This window comes from Strigops habroptila, chromosome W (assembly GCF_004027225.2).
Source record: "Strigops habroptila isolate Jane chromosome W, bStrHab1.2.pri, whole genome shotgun sequence".
In the NCBI taxonomy this organism is placed as follows: Eukaryota; Metazoa; Chordata; class Aves; order Psittaciformes; family Psittacidae; genus Strigops; species Strigops habroptila.
Window position 1 is genome coordinate 12,681,062 of NC_044301.2, and position 16,926 is coordinate 12,697,987.

The window sequence follows — 16,926 nt, forward strand, 5'->3', positions numbered from 1 at the left end:
TGGCGCAGAGGGAGGGCAGGCAGCAGCAGTAGGTAATCTGGGTCTTGAGTTGCTGGAGGAGAGGTGTGTGGTGAGGGCTGCTGAGACACTCGGACTTTGCTTTTTCTGCTCTGCCGCTGCACAGAATTTGAGTTTAAACGTTTAACTCCAAATAAAGGCCAGGTTGGACAGAGCCTTGGGCGACATGGTTTAGTGCGAGGTGTCCCTGCCCATGGCAGAGGGGTTGGAACTAGATGATCTTAAGGTCCTTTCCAACCCTAACTATTCCATGATTCTATGAAATATGTGCTTGCACTGCAGGCAGTGCACAGGTTGTGTGTCCTCCTTTGGAAACAGAGGGCAACGAAGACTGGGAAGATGGCCCAGCTTCTATTGCAGCGAGTGCTGCTACCAGGGGTTTGTGCTCTGGTTTAGGAAGGCTCTAGTTCCAGCCCCGGGAGGCAGGAGGGGCGTTACTGGCCAGGAGAGGGCGCAGTGTTACCACGGTTTCTCCTACTACTCCAACTCCTGGGGTCAAACAGTTACCCCGATTTTGGTACCCTTGGAGGGCTGTGGGGATGGATGATGCCTGTCAGGGTGGCTGTGGCAGTGACTCTGAGACCTGAGTTGTTGAACCAATGTTGAGAAAAGCCAAAATAGCCATAAAGGGACTTCCTTTCAGAGTGCAGTTAGCAAATATCTCTGCCTGCCAAATACTGAGACAAAATACTTTATCTGGTATTCTTCTTTGAAGTAAGATTGAATCTTGAAAATTATCAAAATTTCATTATAATGGCATTTTACAAATATCAAATGAAGGCAGGTTGACCCTCTGGAAAACATGAGGGTATTGTTTCCTGGGCTGATTCAGAAATAGCAGAAAACATCTAAATTGCTTTAGTCTGAGTGAAGGGTGAAAGCGTAAATAATATGCTCCTCTTAAGTCTGTGAAAACCTTATGCTAAATACCAATGTGTGTATCTGATTAGTTAAGCAATTCCACTTGCACTGGGTATCTCATGCTCTGCTGTGCATCATTACTCAAGTGATGCTATAGATTTTACCAGAGTGGGACAGTACCTCTCAGTTCCTTAGTGCATAGTTCATGTGATCTATACAAAGACTGCTTCTTCATCTTAAACATTATTCGATTGCTACAAGGTGATTAATTTATAATTGAAAAGTGCATCTCTTCAGCAATAGTTTCTGAAACAAATAAAGGCGATTAATCCCCTTCAAACCAGCGGCTTCCAAAAGTCATCATGAAGGATATAAGTACCTTCAGACTCCACAGCACATGTTCTTTTTGTAGTCACAGTGGAGGAGTAATACTGAAATACCACAGTGATAATGTATGTGTGTGTATTAGTGAGAGAAGTCTATAAGTGTTGCGTTGCGAGAGATTTGTGGAAAGGAGGAATATGTTTGCAAGATCATTTAATAGCAGTGGGTCAGAAGCACAGCATATAAATCCTAGCAGTCTCAAACTGAAACTCATAGTGCTTTTTTAGTAGTTAAATGTCTGTATTGTATGCTTTGCTTTGTAATGAGCTACAGACTTTTCCAGCTGTTTTTAAGTAAGTGCAGAACTCTACCATATTCACTTTCTTTCTGAATGGAAAGAATGTTTTGTACTGTGAGTTCAGCCATCAGATGATGTTGGCTTACAGGTATGTGCAGCAAGGCACACGTATGTGAATCTGCATCATCTTTCATATGTGCCTTGGCTCTCATTACCTGAGAACACAGGGTCTGGCATCATCCAGAGTCCATGAGGATCTGAGTTTGACTTAGTGTATATGCTTAAGTATGTACTTAGATCAGTATATAAACATATTAATTCATATATAATTCTGGCTTGACTTGGATTAAAGAACTAGACCTGTTTAACATTGCTTACTTTGACAGTAACTTACTCCAGAATAACTCACAGCACACAGTCTTTCAAAATTGTTATTCTTGATCATGATGCAGACTTCTCTAAAGACTGGGGATGTGCTGATATCTTTGTGTTGGCAGAAAAGTAAATGTTGAGGCTCCTGTTAAAGCTATGCTGTATAAACAAGTAATAAAATAAATGAAGTGAGACTGGATAGTAGCATACACATGAAATGTGGACAGGATAATGTAGAAAATAATTCTCATATTTGAAATACTTCTATACCTGAGATTAATTTTTTTTTATTAATGTTTTGTCAGCCTGTCTTTAGAATCATGTCCATGAGTAAATGAACCAAAGATAGAAAATAGCAAATGTCAGACTGCAGGTTTTTTCAGGGTATAGTTTGTTTTTGGGTTTTTTTGTGGGTTGTTTTATTTCCCCAAAGGTTATATATTGAGTTTTATGTGCATTGTACTCTGCTTAAAATACCAATTGAGCTAAAAAATGATTAAAAAAAAAACCCACCATGAAAGTAGGAGATGGAGATGTAAGGGTATCCTTCACTCAATGTTCCAGTGTTGGTCTACTCTATAAAAAGCAGGAAATCTGATAAGATTCAAGACCTTCATGGGTCAGTCTTTGTTTCTGCCAGAGTTGATAATTTATAATATGCCATTTTGCATCACACGTGTGTGGAGAATTAGATATCTGTAAACACTGTGGTGTTTTGGGTTTTTTGTTTTCAGCGTGGGTATTTGGAAATATTTAATAGAGCACAAGGATTCTTTGCAAGAGCTGCTGGAGGAGCTCTGTCCTTGAGCATAGCCACTGGTGGTCTCTAAGTGGGGTAAGCTTTCTTAATGAGCTTCTGGTTCAAAAGCATTATGAAAATTTGCAGGTATTGAGGGAGTGTCGTGGTTTAAGCCCAGCTGGTAACTCAGAACCACGCAGCTGCTTGCTTGCTCCCTCCCTTCTCCCCTGCTCCCGGAGGGATGAGGAGGAGAATCGGAAGAATGTAATGCCCACAGGTTAAGATAAGAACAGTCCAGTAACTAAGTGTGGGATAATTACTGAATATGATTTAGAAATTAAACTTATATTTAAAAATGTAGCATTGCTCACACATAAAGAAAAAACGGACTTTCAGGGTAAGCTGCAGCTGCACATGGTATGCCAGGAATTTACTCCACAGCAGTTCCCGTGGCAACATTGCTTGATGGAGGATGGAGCAGAGTGGAGGTTCTGCGGCCAAACTCTGTCCCAACACCAGCAGAGATGGGAACTAGGTGGTACTTAAAACTGATAAGCTGCATACTTGATGCCCTGAGCCAACGGCCTGTCATCTTTTGACAAAATGCTGTCCTTTGTGTGAACTTTGCTTCATTATAATGCATTTTAATACGAAAACACACCTCCACCTCCAATGCTACCCACCTCCAAAGTGAGACCACCCCTCTTTGAGCATGCTCTTTGAATTTTTTGTGGCATATACCTTTAAAAGCAAAGCGAGGAAAATTTGCACCAATAACAATAAAGGTATGTATGACTAGAGTCACTCAAGCTCCACCTTGAAAGCGAAAAATACTATAAAAATGACCCAAAAAGTGGGGGGCTTTAGGGAAGACATCATCGTGGACGAGCCGAGGAAAACCCCATCAGCAGACTACTCTCGACTCCTGGGACCGGTCGACGGGCTGGACCTTTCTCGCCCCCCATAGGGACGCCTTTGGGTAAGACTTGCACTGTATCCAGTGCTTCCCCGGGAAAATTAGGAATCTCTATATAGAGTTACTTTTTACTTTTATACTTTAAAGCCAGGCTGTATTATTCATAACTTTGTCGCGCGGTTGTATACTTTATTATTTGCACGTGCTTTTGCAGACAGTGTATTTATCACTGGCAATCCACAAGAACCTGTATCTGTTGCTTTAATAAACTGCACTGTTTAAGTAGCTAATCGTAAATCTCTCACTGAACGCGACCAGCTCCCTCAGTGTGGCCGTGCTAGTTCGTGAGCACGATTAGACTGAAGGTGCAGTGCACTATTAGTGCATCCGGAATCGTGATTATTCAACATATTGAATGCGACCGGACTGATAGTGGCAAATTGGGCATCACTCAGAATCAAAGCCTAGCCGCACCCAGCCCCTCTAATATCTGAGGATCAGCTGGAAAGCAAGGGGGTTTATTTTCTGCCAAATTATTTTACCCTTTTTCACGCAACACTAAGGTATAATACAAAACTACTACTGCTACCACCAATAATAATAATAATGATAAGGGAAATAAAAAGGGGAGAGAATACAATTGCTCACCACCTGCTGACTGATAGCCAGCCTGACCCGAGCAGCGATCTGGGCCTTCTGGATGACTCTCCCCAGTTTATATACTGGGCATGATGTGCTATGGTATGGAATACCCCTTTGGCTAGCTTGGGTCAGGTGTCCTGTCTCTGCTTCCTCCTGGCTTCCCGTGCCCCTCCTCCCTGGCACAGCATGAGACTGAGAAAGTCCTTGATTGGAGTAAACATTAGTTAGCAACAACTAAGAACATCGGTGTGTTATCAGCACTGCTCTCAGACTAAAGCTGAAAACGCAGCACTGCACCAGCTACTAAGAAGGAGAAAAATAACTGCTACAGCTGAAGCCAGGACAGGGAGTTAAATGAGAGATGCTTGTTCAGAAGCTTTACTTGGTAAAAATTCCTTAGAAATATTACTTTTGCTACCGAAACATAAAAATAAGGAAATGCTTTCAGCAGTATCTAAGTAGTAAACTAAATCTTGTAACAAAGTATATGTAATTAGGAAGATTCTCCCATTCACTGTGCAGGAATTTCATAGAATCATAGAATCGTAAGGGTGGGAAAGGACCTTAAGATCATCTAGTTCCAACCCCCCTGCCATGGGCAGGGACACCTTGCCCTAAACCACGTGGTCCAAGGCTCTGTCCAACCTGGCCTTGAACACCGCCAGGGATGGAGCATCCACAACCTCCCTGGGCAACCCATTCCAGTGCTTCACCACCCTCACTGTAAAGAACTTCTTCCTTATATCTAATCTAAACTTCCCCTGTTTACGTTTGAACCCATTACCCCTTGTCCTACCACTAGAGTCCCTAAGGAAGAGTCCCTCCCCAGCATCCTTGTAGGCCCCCTTCAGATACTGGAAGGCTGCTGTGAGGTCTCCACGCAGCCTTCTCTTCTCCAGGCTGAACAGCCCCAGCTCTCTCAGCCTGTCTTCATATGGGAGGTGCTCCAGCCCTCTTATCATCCTCGTGGCCCTCCTCTGGACTTGCTCCAACAGCTCCATGTCCTTTTTATGTTGCGGACACCAGAACTGTACGCAGTACTCCAAGTGAGGTCTCACAAGAGCAGAGTAGAGGGGCAGGATCACCTCCTTTGACCTGCTGGTCACAATTCTCTTGATGCAGCCCAGGATACGGTTGGCTTTCTGGGCTGCAAGTGCACACTGCCGGCTCATGTTAAGCTTCTCGTCAACCAACACCCCCAAGTCCTTCTCTGCAGGGCTACTCTGAATCTCTTCTGTGCCCAACCTGTAGCAGTGCCTGGGATTGCCCCCACCCAGGTGTAGGACCTTACACTTGGCTTGGTTAAACTTCATAAGGTTGGCATTGGCCCACCTCACAAGCATGTCAAGGTCCCTCTGGATGGCATCCCTTCCCTCCAGCGTATCAACCGAACCACACAGCTTGGTGTCGTCGGCAAACTTGCTGAGGGCACACTCAATCCCACTGTCCATGTCGCCGACAAAGATGTTGAACAGGACAGGTCCCAACACCGATCCTTGAGGGACGCCACTCGTTACAGGTCTCCAACTGGACATCGAGCCATTTACCACAACTCTTGGCGTGCAGCCATCGAGCCAGTTCTTTATCCACTGAGTGGTCCATCTATCAAATTGATGACTCTCCAATTTAGAGACAAGGATGTCGTGCGGGTCAGTGTCGAACGCTTTGCACAAGTCCAGGTAGATGACATCAACTGCTCTGCCCCTGTCCATCAGTTCTGTGGCTCCATCATAGAAGGCCACCAAATTGGTCAGGCAGGATTTGCCCTTAGTGAAGCCATGTTGGCTGTCACCAACCACCTCGTTGTTTTTCATGTGCCTTAGCATGTTTTCCAGGAGAAACTGTTCCAAGATTTTGCCAGGCACAGAGGTGAGGCTGACTGGTCTGTAGTTCCCTGGGTCTTCCATCTTCCCCTTCTTGAAAATGGGGGTTATATTACCCTTCTTCCAGTCATCGGGAACTTCACCTGACTGCCAGGATTTTTCAAATATGATGGACAGTGGTTTAGCAACTTCATTCGCCAGCTCCTTCAGGAGCCGTGGATGGATTTCATGAGGTCCCATGGACTTGTGCACGTTCAGGTTCTTAAGATGGTCTCGAACCTGATCCTCTCCTGCAGTGGACATAAGGTCTTCATTCTCACAGTCCCTGCATTTGCTTTCCAAGACTTTCGTGGTGTGGTCAGAGCATTTGCTGGTGAAGACTGAGGCAAAGAAGTCATTAAGAACCTCAGCCTTCTCCAAATCCATGGTAGCCAGTTCTCCTGATAGCTTCTGGAGAGGGCCCACATTGTCCCTAGTCTGTCTTTTATTTGCTACGTATCTATAGAATCCTTTCCTGTTATCTTTTACATCCCTTGCCAAACTTAATTCTAGCTGGGCCTTAGCTTTCCTAACCTGGTCCCTAGCTTCCCGGGCAATGCTCCTATATTCTTCCCAGGCCGCCTGTCCTCGCTTCCACCTTCTATAAGCTTCTTTTTTCCCTCTAAGTTTCCTCAGCAGCTCCTTGTCCATCCATGGAGGTCTCCTGGCCCTCCTGCCACACTTCCTTCTAGTAGGGATGCAACACTCCTGAGCACGTAGCAGGTGATCCTTGAATATCGACCAGCAGTCTTGGGCCCCCCTGCCCTCTAGGACTATATCCCTTTGAACCTTACTAAGGAGGTTCCTGAAGAGGCCAAAGTCTGCTTTCTTGAAGTCCAGGGCAGTGAGCTTGCTGCACGCTCTTCTCACTGTCCTGAGGATCTCAAACTCAACCATCTCGTGATCACTAGAGCCAAGGCTGCCCTGGAGTGTCACATTTCCAACCAGTCCCTCCCTGTTGGTGAGCACAAGGTCCAGCATGGCACCTCTCCTCGTTGGCTCCTCTATTGCTTGAAAGAGGAAGTTGTCTTCCACGCAATCGAGGAACCTCCTGGATTGCTTCTGCTGGGCCGTACCGTCCCTCCAACAGATGTCAGGATGGTTGAAGTCCCCCATGAGGACCAGGGCCTGCGAGCGTGAGGCTGCTCCTATCTGTCTGTAGAGTGCTTCATCCACAGAGTCCTCTTGATCAGGCGGCCTGTAACAGATCCCCACCATAATGTCCCCCATTGCTGTTCTCCCTTTGATCCTGACCCACAAACACTCTGTTACCTCATCACCCGTCCCCAGACAGAGTTCCATACTTTCCAACCTATCACTGACATAGATAGCAATGGCCCCTCCCCTTCTGCCTGGCCTGTCTTTTCTAAACAGCCTGTAACCTTCCATTCTGACACTCCAGTCATAGGAGCCATCCCACCATGTTTCTGTGATACCAATGACATCATATTCCTGTAGCCTTGCACACATCTCTAATTCCTCTTGCTTGTTCCCCATACTACGGGCATTTGTATAGAGGCACCTTAGGCGAGCTCCAAATGCAGCCGACTCAATGGCTGGGGCAGCTGGAACATCTCTACATGGCTCCAAGCACTTATTACAGGTGCTGGCAACTGACCAGGAGTGTTGGGATGGATCAATGCTCCCCTCCCCCAACACATCTAGTTTAAAGCTTTCCTGACCAGCCTGGCAAGCCTCCTGCCAAAACAGCTCTTCCCCTTCTTTGTCAGACCAGCTCCACCAGCCTCCAGTACATCTGGCCTCCCAAATAGAGCCCTATGTTCTAAATAGCCAAACCCCTGACTATGGCACCACCATTCTAACCATTTATTAACATGCCAAATGCGCCTAGCTTTTTTAAGGTCCTCCCCTTTGTCCTGGAGAATCAATGAAAAAACTGTCTGAGTTCCAGAGCCCCTAACCACCTCTCCTAAGGCTCTGTAGTCCTTCTTAATGTTCTCCAGGCTACTGCTATCTATATCTCTAGCACCCACATGGACCACTAGAAGGGGGTAATAGTCAGCAGGACTTACTAGAGCAGGCAGCCTCTCAGCAACATCCCTGATCCAAGCCCCTGGCAGGCAACACACCTCCCTCGAGACTGGATCAGGCCAGCAGATGAGTGCCTCTGTGCCTTTCAAAGTAGAGTCCCCTACTACTATGACCCGCCGCTTTTTCCTGGAGGCACCAGTAGTGATCCTCTCTACTGGTGCATCAGCAGGATGCTCATTAGGTGTGGTGGGTGCTTTCTCATTAGCCCCCTGCAGAACTGTGAAGCTGTTCTGGGTGGGGACATCAGATTTAGGAGGAAGCCCCTTGTTGTTAATTGTCCTCTTCCTCCTTTTTTTGTTCGTTTTTCTTGTAACTAATTCCCAGCTTCCTGGGTTGCTGCTCTCCTTCTTTCCTATATGAGCAGTGCTGGACGTTTGCAGCTCCTGTGCAGTTTGGGCCTGGAGCAAGCAGCCCAGCTTCCTCTCAGCTTCCCTGGCATCTTTTAGCTCTCCAACAGCCTCCCGCAGCTCACCCACCTGCTGCAGGAGGACCTCCACCAAGGGCGCACCGAGTGCAGCCCTGTCCGTTGCGCACCCTCGCCTCAAGAGACCAGTCGAGGCACTTTCTACACTCCGAGGTCTGCGCCGCAGCCTCCCCTCTCATCGGCTCTGTCTGGGTGCCTACGCTGGCCACCGCCGGGGCAGAGCTCCCAGAGCGGGCCCTGGTCCTGAGGCGAGTGCTCACCATCCCGCTCGCTGCCCGCGCGAACTGCCGCCCCGCGCCCTGTTTGCCCGCCCTGGTCGCCGCGCTCCCTGGGATGGGTTTTACCCACTGAGGGCTGGTGCCGTCCCTCCTGGCGCCGCCCCCTGTGAGTCAGCTGCTCGCGTGAGCTGAGCTGCCAGTTCCTGGGCAAGTCCTGTCGAGGACTTGAGGCTCCCTCGGTGGCTCTTGCCGCTCCGAACTGAGGCTCCTGGACGCTGTGCTTCCCCCCGCTCCGGTGTTAAAGGCGTCCTCTCTGGAGATACTCACCTCGGCAATTGATCAATTGATCTAATTTCATTAGAAGAAAGCGCTTATGCAAATGTGATGAGAAAACAAAGTGGCTGATGGATAACACTGTCAGAGGAACAGGGAGAAGATTCTCATTCATTTGTAGGCTTCCTTTCGCAGCTGGTGTGAGCTTGAGGTGACATGTCTGGAATACACTGATTTTGTATCACATTTTTATTTACTTCCTACTTGGAAATAAAGCAGTTAGAATCCTGCTTCTTAGTCACAGTAGGGTGGATGGATTATTTTGTTTATATCACTTTAAGACTGGGGAGGGAATCAGAATTCCTTTCCCTTCTTTAATTTGAGTGGAAGCATATTTCAGTTTCAGAACAATCATACAGAGGTACATGCCTTCCCCTCCCCTCCCTCCTCCCCCTCCTGCTACTCTTGGATTTGGTTTGAGTAAAGCCATCCCAGGGAAGTATGTAAGAGTTACATGTTACATTCCAAGGAGTGTTTTCAAATTCCTGAAGGTTGTGGGGGTTTTTTGGGTGTGTGTGTTTGGGAGGGTTTTTTGTTGTTTTTTCGTGGTGTGGTTTTGTGGATTTTTTGGGGGGAGTTTCGTGTGGTTTGTTTTTGTTTGGTTTTGGTTTGTGATTTGTTTGGGGGTGTTCTTGGTTTTGTATTTTTGGTTTTTTTTTGGTGTGGTTTTTTTGGTTTTGTGTTTTGGCTTTTTTTGTTGTGTGGCTTTTTTTTGTTTGGGTGGTTGGGTTTTGGGGGTTTTTTTTATTTTTGGGGGTTTTTTTTGGGTGTGGTTTTTTTTGTTTGGTTTTTTGTGGGTTTTTTTCTTTGTTTGTTTTTTGGTTTTTTGGTTTTTTTTTTTGGTTTTGCCATGGAGTTTTTTCCATACTGTTCAAATAGCAGGCACAACCCACATGGAGCTGGAGCTTAGTCAAATTCTGATGAAACATGACCCCTTGCCCTTCCTGTCTTTGTTCCTTCCTAGTTTTAACTGCTAAAGCTGCTGTAAGCATTCCTGAGAAGTTCTGCCTGTTTTTTAAAGTACATGTGTTGAGAAAGGTTGAGAATTATATTTATCCCCCCCCCCCCCCCCCCCCGCAACTGCAGGTACTTTAATATTGTCTTTCTGTGATGTGCAGTAGGAAAATGCTTGGGCCTCACATGTTTGGGGTATTCTTTTATTTAAGCTCAGAAACCCTGAGTATCTAGTGCAGATAAACCCATGAAATTCACATACTTTCCAAGCCCAAACTTGGTCAGTAGCTAGACGAAACCCATCTAATCGTGTGTTTTTCCTTCCTTAACATGGTCCTGTATTTACTATTAAAAAAAAGAAAAAAGAAGAAAGAAAAATTGCAGTCTTTCTCCTGTGTTTCTCTAACACTTATTCAGTTTTCATAATTCTAAGTCACTTGGTGCTAAAAACCAGTGAAAATTAGTGTTCTCTTCCCACAGTCAGGAAAGGAAGCTAATGAAATATGGTGCAAGGTGGTTTGCTCTGTAACAGGGTTTCTGAATCAATGTATAAGGCTTCTCTCTTGTTTTCTCTGTTGTTAGTTCCTCTGTGACAGCTACAAACCATTCCCTTACTTTTTACAGAATCATCCTTCAGTGTGCAGCACAGATAGTACTGGACAGCTGAGCCTTTCATTTGGCCTTTAAAAATTGCTCTCTCTCCCCAAGATAATTGATAAGTAGCAGCATCTCCTTCAGTGCTAGAAGAGAGGTTTACTTCTGAATCATGGGTTAAGATGATGCAGAATTCTCAAAGATTGGCAGTATCTGTCAGGATTTTTCCTAACGTTTTCCCTCAAATTAACCAGGTGCGGCCATGAAAATACATGGGATGCTTTTCCAAGGTTTTTTAAGCTTTCCTGTTCTCTGTAAATTATTTAATAAAAGATCTAAGAGCAGTCACCTAAAATAGGCATTGGTTTGTATGTCTTTAGGGTCTCTAAATAGTAACTGCGAGAGCATCTGCAGCAGCATTTTGTAGAAAATTGTTTCAGAACCATAGAGTGGATGCTGACAGCTCTAGATAAATGGGACATCTTTACAAGCCAGTGTCCCACTGGATGATGAGTACATACTTGCCTGGTTTCCAAAGGCTTCAACATGGAAAACTGCTTTTCCCTTGGTAGAAAGATCAGGCTGATGTAGTGTTGAAATAAGAATACGCTTGAAGCGAACACTGGTGACTTGTAAGGTTATAGTGTGAGCTAGAAAGTGATTGAAAAGAGCCTGATGCGTGATCTGGAAGGTCTGTTTCAATTCCAGGTAATGGACATTCCCTCCCCCCCCCCCCCCCCATCCATTACCATTTTGATTCCCAGTCACCTATCTCTTTTTGTAGAAAAGGCTCCCTTATGTGCCTGTTCTCTTCCAGAAAGACACACTGGGCCATTGCAAGAAGAATTTGTTATGGGTAAATTACACAGATATGTGGAGCAATTCTGAAATAAAGCAACTTCAGGATCAAATATCCCAAGTTTCCCAAACAGCAGTACCAATTGCTTTTCCTGGCTAGGAAATGCCGGGATGTCCTGAACTAGACAACATTCCCAGCAGTCTTTACATAAGAAATTAACTTGTACATTCTGCTTTTGAGTCAAAGATGATAGTTGCAAAAATAATCTGGATTTTTTTTTTTAATATGCTCAATAAAAATTACCATTTTTTAATTATTATTTTTACAGGTGGATTTATCTAAGTGACCAGAACCTATGTACCCCAACTAGTTCTTCTTTCGTGTATGGAGCTGTGCCTATCGGAGCCAGCATATATGTGATTGGAGATCTTGATACAGGTCAGAATGAGAACTAATAACCTCCCATTACTTATCATCTTCCAGTCTTTTAAATTTGGCACTAATGAGACTGGATTTTATTAGAATAAAAAGCTGGGACTGTGTTCTGATAAGTTACTGTGGTCTTCAGGGGAGCTATGTTGGACATATGGAAATGTACAGGTTGGTTTTGTACACTGGAGCTCTTCAGAAACAAATTCAGCACTAAAGCGTTTGGTTGCTTTAGCAGTTTGAATATCGGAAGAGATCAAGACCAAGGGTATGTTATGCATTTGTCTAAATATAAGAAAAAAAATGTTAGTGCCTGTAGGTGTTTCACCTGCCTTTGCAGTGGTAAGCAGGTGGTTCTGCATTTTGGGAACATCATCCAGTGGTTCGTATAGATACAATAGTGACTCTTGGCTCTAAATCCCAACTGAATAAATGTGTACTAGCAAGCATATATTCAGTATTCAGCTTTCAACATTTGGCCATGTATTGTAAAAGATATTTGGAAGACGACATGCTTTCACGGCCATGTGTAGGTATATGAGTGTTTAACAGGGCTTTCTACAAGATATAAAAGAGCAGAATTCCAAATGTGGTGGATTTAAGTAGATAAGAAATGTCATAGTAGTTTCCTTTTGACAATAACTTCAAGCATGCATCCAGAAAATGATCTGTATTTCTGTGCATGCTCTTGTCTGCATATTTGCATTATTACAGGTTAAATGTGATGGTAGCTACAGTATATTTTGAGCATCTTTTTCTTTTTCTTTTTTTTTTTTTGTGTGTGTGTGCATGTGTGACTTTAGGTACAAATTACGATTATGTTAGGGAATTTAAGAGAAGCACGGGAACCTGGCAGCGCACTAAACCACTGTTCCCATCGGACCTCCGCCGTACTAGCTGTGCAGCTTTGCGGATTGCAAACTGCAGGCTCTTTCGACTGCAGCTTCAACAAGGGTTATTCCGCATCCGCGTACCTTCTCCATGAGCCGTATGCTGACAGGGAGGAGACTGGAAGAATTCTGTGCAGTCCATCATAATGTAGCTCTGTATAAAGGAAAAGCTGAGAAATTACAGCTGAAACTTAACTGTATGCTGTACTTTGGTATGGTAACTGTTTTTGTTTTAAATGCTTAAAAAACTTGAGTCTCAGTTCTTGTTTTGGGAGCAAATAACTTAGGTATTATACATTAGGAAGGGGGGGGGGAGGAATTAAAGGGAGGATCAAGGAAATGCCCTCAGTTGTAACCATTTGGAAGCTTAAAACTCTGTTATTGAAGGAGGTTTTTTGTGTCTGAAACAGGTGGGAATTGGTATTCCTTTGGTGAAGTTTATTGACAAGCAAAAAAGAGTTAAGATGCATTTCCCCTGAGGGGAACTGATAAGACTTAATGTGCAATCTTGGACTGGATAGCTGTAATACACAGAAGCTATATGATAACCAAGCTCCCTGGTATACTGCGAAGACTTGTTTGATCATAATGCTGTAGGAGATGTTGGTTGTTGCACCTTTGATTTCTAGTCCTTTCTCAAAAGTTAAGGTCTGTGTCTAAAAATGGCGGAGGTGTGTACATATGGTTGTTTTTTGTTGGGTGGTTTTTTATTCATTTGCAATGGTTTCATTGCTACAAATATCTTTAATATATTTAAAATGAACTAATCTGAAATGGATGCAGTATACTACAGAGAAGTAAACTGGTTTTCTACGCTGTCATTTGGATAGCCCGATGACCTGGTATAAAGGTGGGTGGCATGCGTTCCTGTGTGGGCTTTGGTGGCTGTTTCCTTGAAGTAAAAATGAACCAGAGTTTGCAATGGTTAATGATGATTGCTGCTTTTGGTAATAGTCAACAAAACTTGACAAAAGAAAAGAGGTTGTGTTCCTTTTTACTTCAGATAGCTTGTGTTGTGGTTTAAGCCCAGTTGGTAACTCAGAATCATGCAGCTGCTTGCTTACTCCCCTTCCCCCCGGGGCAGGATGGGGAGGAGAATCAAAAGAATGTAAACCCCACAGGTTGAGATAAGAACAGTCCAGTAACTACAGTATAATACAAAACTACAACAACTACTACTACTACTAAGGGAAATAACAAGGGGAGAGAATATAAAACTAAAGGGGGGGGGGGGGGCAAACACAAGTGATTCACAATGCAATTGATCACCACCTGCTGACAGATACCCAGCCTGACCTGAGCAGTGATCTGGGCCTTCTGAGTGACTCCCCCCAGTTTATATAATGGACGTGACATGCTGTGGTATGGAATACCCCTTTGGCTACTTTGGGTCAGGTGTCCTGTCTGCTTCTTCCCGGCTTCCCGTGCCCCTCCTCACTGGCAGAGCATGAGACTGAAAAGTCCTTGACTGGAGTAAGCATTACTTAAAACAACTAAAACATCGGTGTGTTATCAGCATTGTTCTCAGACTAAAGCCAAAACGCAGCACTGCACCAGCTACCAAGAAGGAGAAAAATAACTGTTACAGCTGAACCCAGAACAGCTTGCAAACTAAAAATGGTTTTAAAGACTGAGGATTATAGAAAGGTGCATTTAATCTCTGTTAGAACAAAGGTGCAATGTGACAAGGCTGTATTTGTTTTGCAGGAAACATGATTTTTGGACTATGAGTTAAGGAAAATGTGTACAGTGACTTTAAATTGGGATCAAAAGTTGGTTTACTAATGATTTCTGTGCTAAGGTATAGTCTTGTTTACTACTGTCTGACTTGGAAAGCTGGGTTTTATGGTACGGTTATAGCGAAGAATTTAGTGTCTTGCGTTTTATTTCTTAAAAAGTCTTATTCACATCAGTAGTGGTATTTTATTGAATTTTGTTCATAGTCAAGATCAGCTGGTAGAATACTTACCTCAATTTTTTTCATTATTGTTGTGATGGGTGGGGTGTAACCTGTATTTATTTAAAAGGAATAAAAAGAGGGAGATGGAAATAGAAATAAGACCTCCTGCCCTTCAGGAAAAGAGACTTTGTATAACCACTACTCTAACTACATGCAATACTTTGCACTCTGCAACTCTGTGGACCTCAGACAAGTCAGTCTCTGCCCTCAGTTGCTACTGTAAACCTTCATCTTTATGGGATCATCTTAGATATGCTGAAATACAGTCCCGGAGTAGCACTAAATATTACTTGAAGAGACATTTTTAAACTTAGTACTTCTCAGTCCTTCCATAGCGCTGGTATGTGGTTGAAATTACTGGGGTTATGAGCAAAGGGGTGGGGGTGGGGAAAAGAGTGCAGCAGCCAATCCGTTGACCATTATTTATTTTAGTTTTTATAATACTGAAGTGCTGCAAAATTTGAAGTACATAAATCAATTTTCTGACCTATATTAGTTGGCATATTAGTTTAGATATTTATGCATTGCAGTAAACTTGGTGTGTGTGTGTATATATGTCTTGAGATTGAAAACATATATAATCCTTTACTCCAGAAATGTGAAACACTATTTCCATCCTTAGCTGTCTTGTGAAATAAATCAAGTGCTGTTTAATTATCTTCTTTTATTGGACAAAATGCCAAGATCCCATATTCAAGAGTAATGAATGTTCCTAAGGATCTATTTCACTTTTGAGCTGTTTCGTAGGTGGCTTAGAAAATGTTTGAAAATGTTACTCAGAATATTCATAGAATCATAGAATAGTAAGGGTTGGAAAGGACCTTAAGATCATCTAGTTCCAACCCCCCTACCATGGGCAGGGACACCTTGCCCTAAACCACGTGGTCCAAGGCTCTGTCCAACCTGGCCTTGAACACCGCCAGGGATGGAGCATCCACAACCTCCCTGGGCAACCCATTCCAGTGCTTCACCACCCTCACTGTAAAGAACTACTTCCTTATATCTAATCTAAACTTCCCCTGTTTAAGTTTGAACCCATTACCCCTTGTCCTACCACTACAGTCCCTAAAGAAGAGTCCTTCCCCAGCATCCTTATAGACCCCCTTCAGATACTGGAAGGCTGCTATGAGGTCTCCACGCAGCCTTCTCTTCTCCAGGCTGAACAGCCCCAACTCTCTCAGCCTGTCTTCATATGGGAGGTGCTCCAGCCCTCTTATCATCCTCGTGGCCCTCCTGTGGACTTGCTCCAACAGCTCCATGTCCTTTTTATGTTGAGGACACCAGAACTGTACGCAGTACTCCAAGTGAGGTCTCACAAGAGCAGAGTAGAGGGGCAGGATCACCTCCTTTGACCTGCTGGTCACGCTTCTTTAGATGCAGCCCAGGATACGGTTGGCTTTCTCGGCTGCAAGCGCACACTGCCGGCTCATGATCAGTTTCTCATCAACCAACACCCCCAAGTCCTTCTCCTCAGGGCTGCTCTGAATCTCTTCTCTGCCCAACCTGTAGCAGTGCCTGGGATTGCCCCCACCCAGGTGTAGGACCTTACACTTGGCTTGGTTAAACTTCATAAGGTTGGCATCAGCCCATCTCACAAGCAGGTCAAGGTCCCTCTGGATGGCATCCCTTCCCTCCAGCATATCAACTCAACCACACAGCTTGGTGTTGTCGGCAAACTTGCTGAGGGCGCACTCAATCCCACTGTCCATGTCGCCGACAAAGATGTTGAACAGGACAGGTCCCAACACCGATCCCTGAGGGACACCACTCGTTACAGGTTTCCAACTGGACATCGAGCCATTTACCACAACTCTTTGCGTGCGGCCATCGAGCCAGTTCTTTATCCACTGAGTGGTCCATCTATCAAATTGATGTCTCTCCAATTTAGAGACAAGGATGTTGTGCAGGACAGTGTCGAACGCTTTGCACAAGTCCAGGTAGATGACACCAACTGCTCTGCCCCTGTCCATCAGTTCCGTGGCCCCATCATAGAAGGCCACCAAGTTGGTCAGGCAGGATTTGCCCTTAGTGAAGCCATGTTGGCTGTCACCAACCACCTCATTGTTTTTCATGTGCCTTAGCATGTTTTCCAGGAGAAACTGTTCCAAGATTTTGCCAGGCACAGAGGTGAGACTGACTGGTCTGTAGTTCCCTGGGTCTTCCATCTTCCCCTTCTTGAAAATGGGGGTTATATTACCCTTCTTCCAGTCATCAGGAACTTCACCTGACTGCCATGATTTT

General features: G+C 44.5%; 1 protein-coding gene across 2 annotated transcripts in view; it reads left to right on the forward strand.

Moving 5' to 3' along the window:
- Positions 1 to 12,820, forward strand: part of LOC115618969 (gigaxonin-like) — a 29,197-nt gene extending 16,377 nt beyond the window's left edge. For both annotated transcript variants that reach the window (XM_030510967.1, XM_032919632.1), the window contains exons 10-11: positions 11,735 to 11,844; positions 12,639 to 12,820. In XM_030510967.1, coding sequence (XP_030366827.1) covers positions 11,735 to 11,844; positions 12,639 to 12,820 — 292 coding nt within the window. The remainder of the gene's footprint in view (positions 1 to 11,734; positions 11,845 to 12,638) is intronic.
- The last annotated feature ends 4,106 nt before the right edge of the window (positions 12,821 to 16,926 follow it).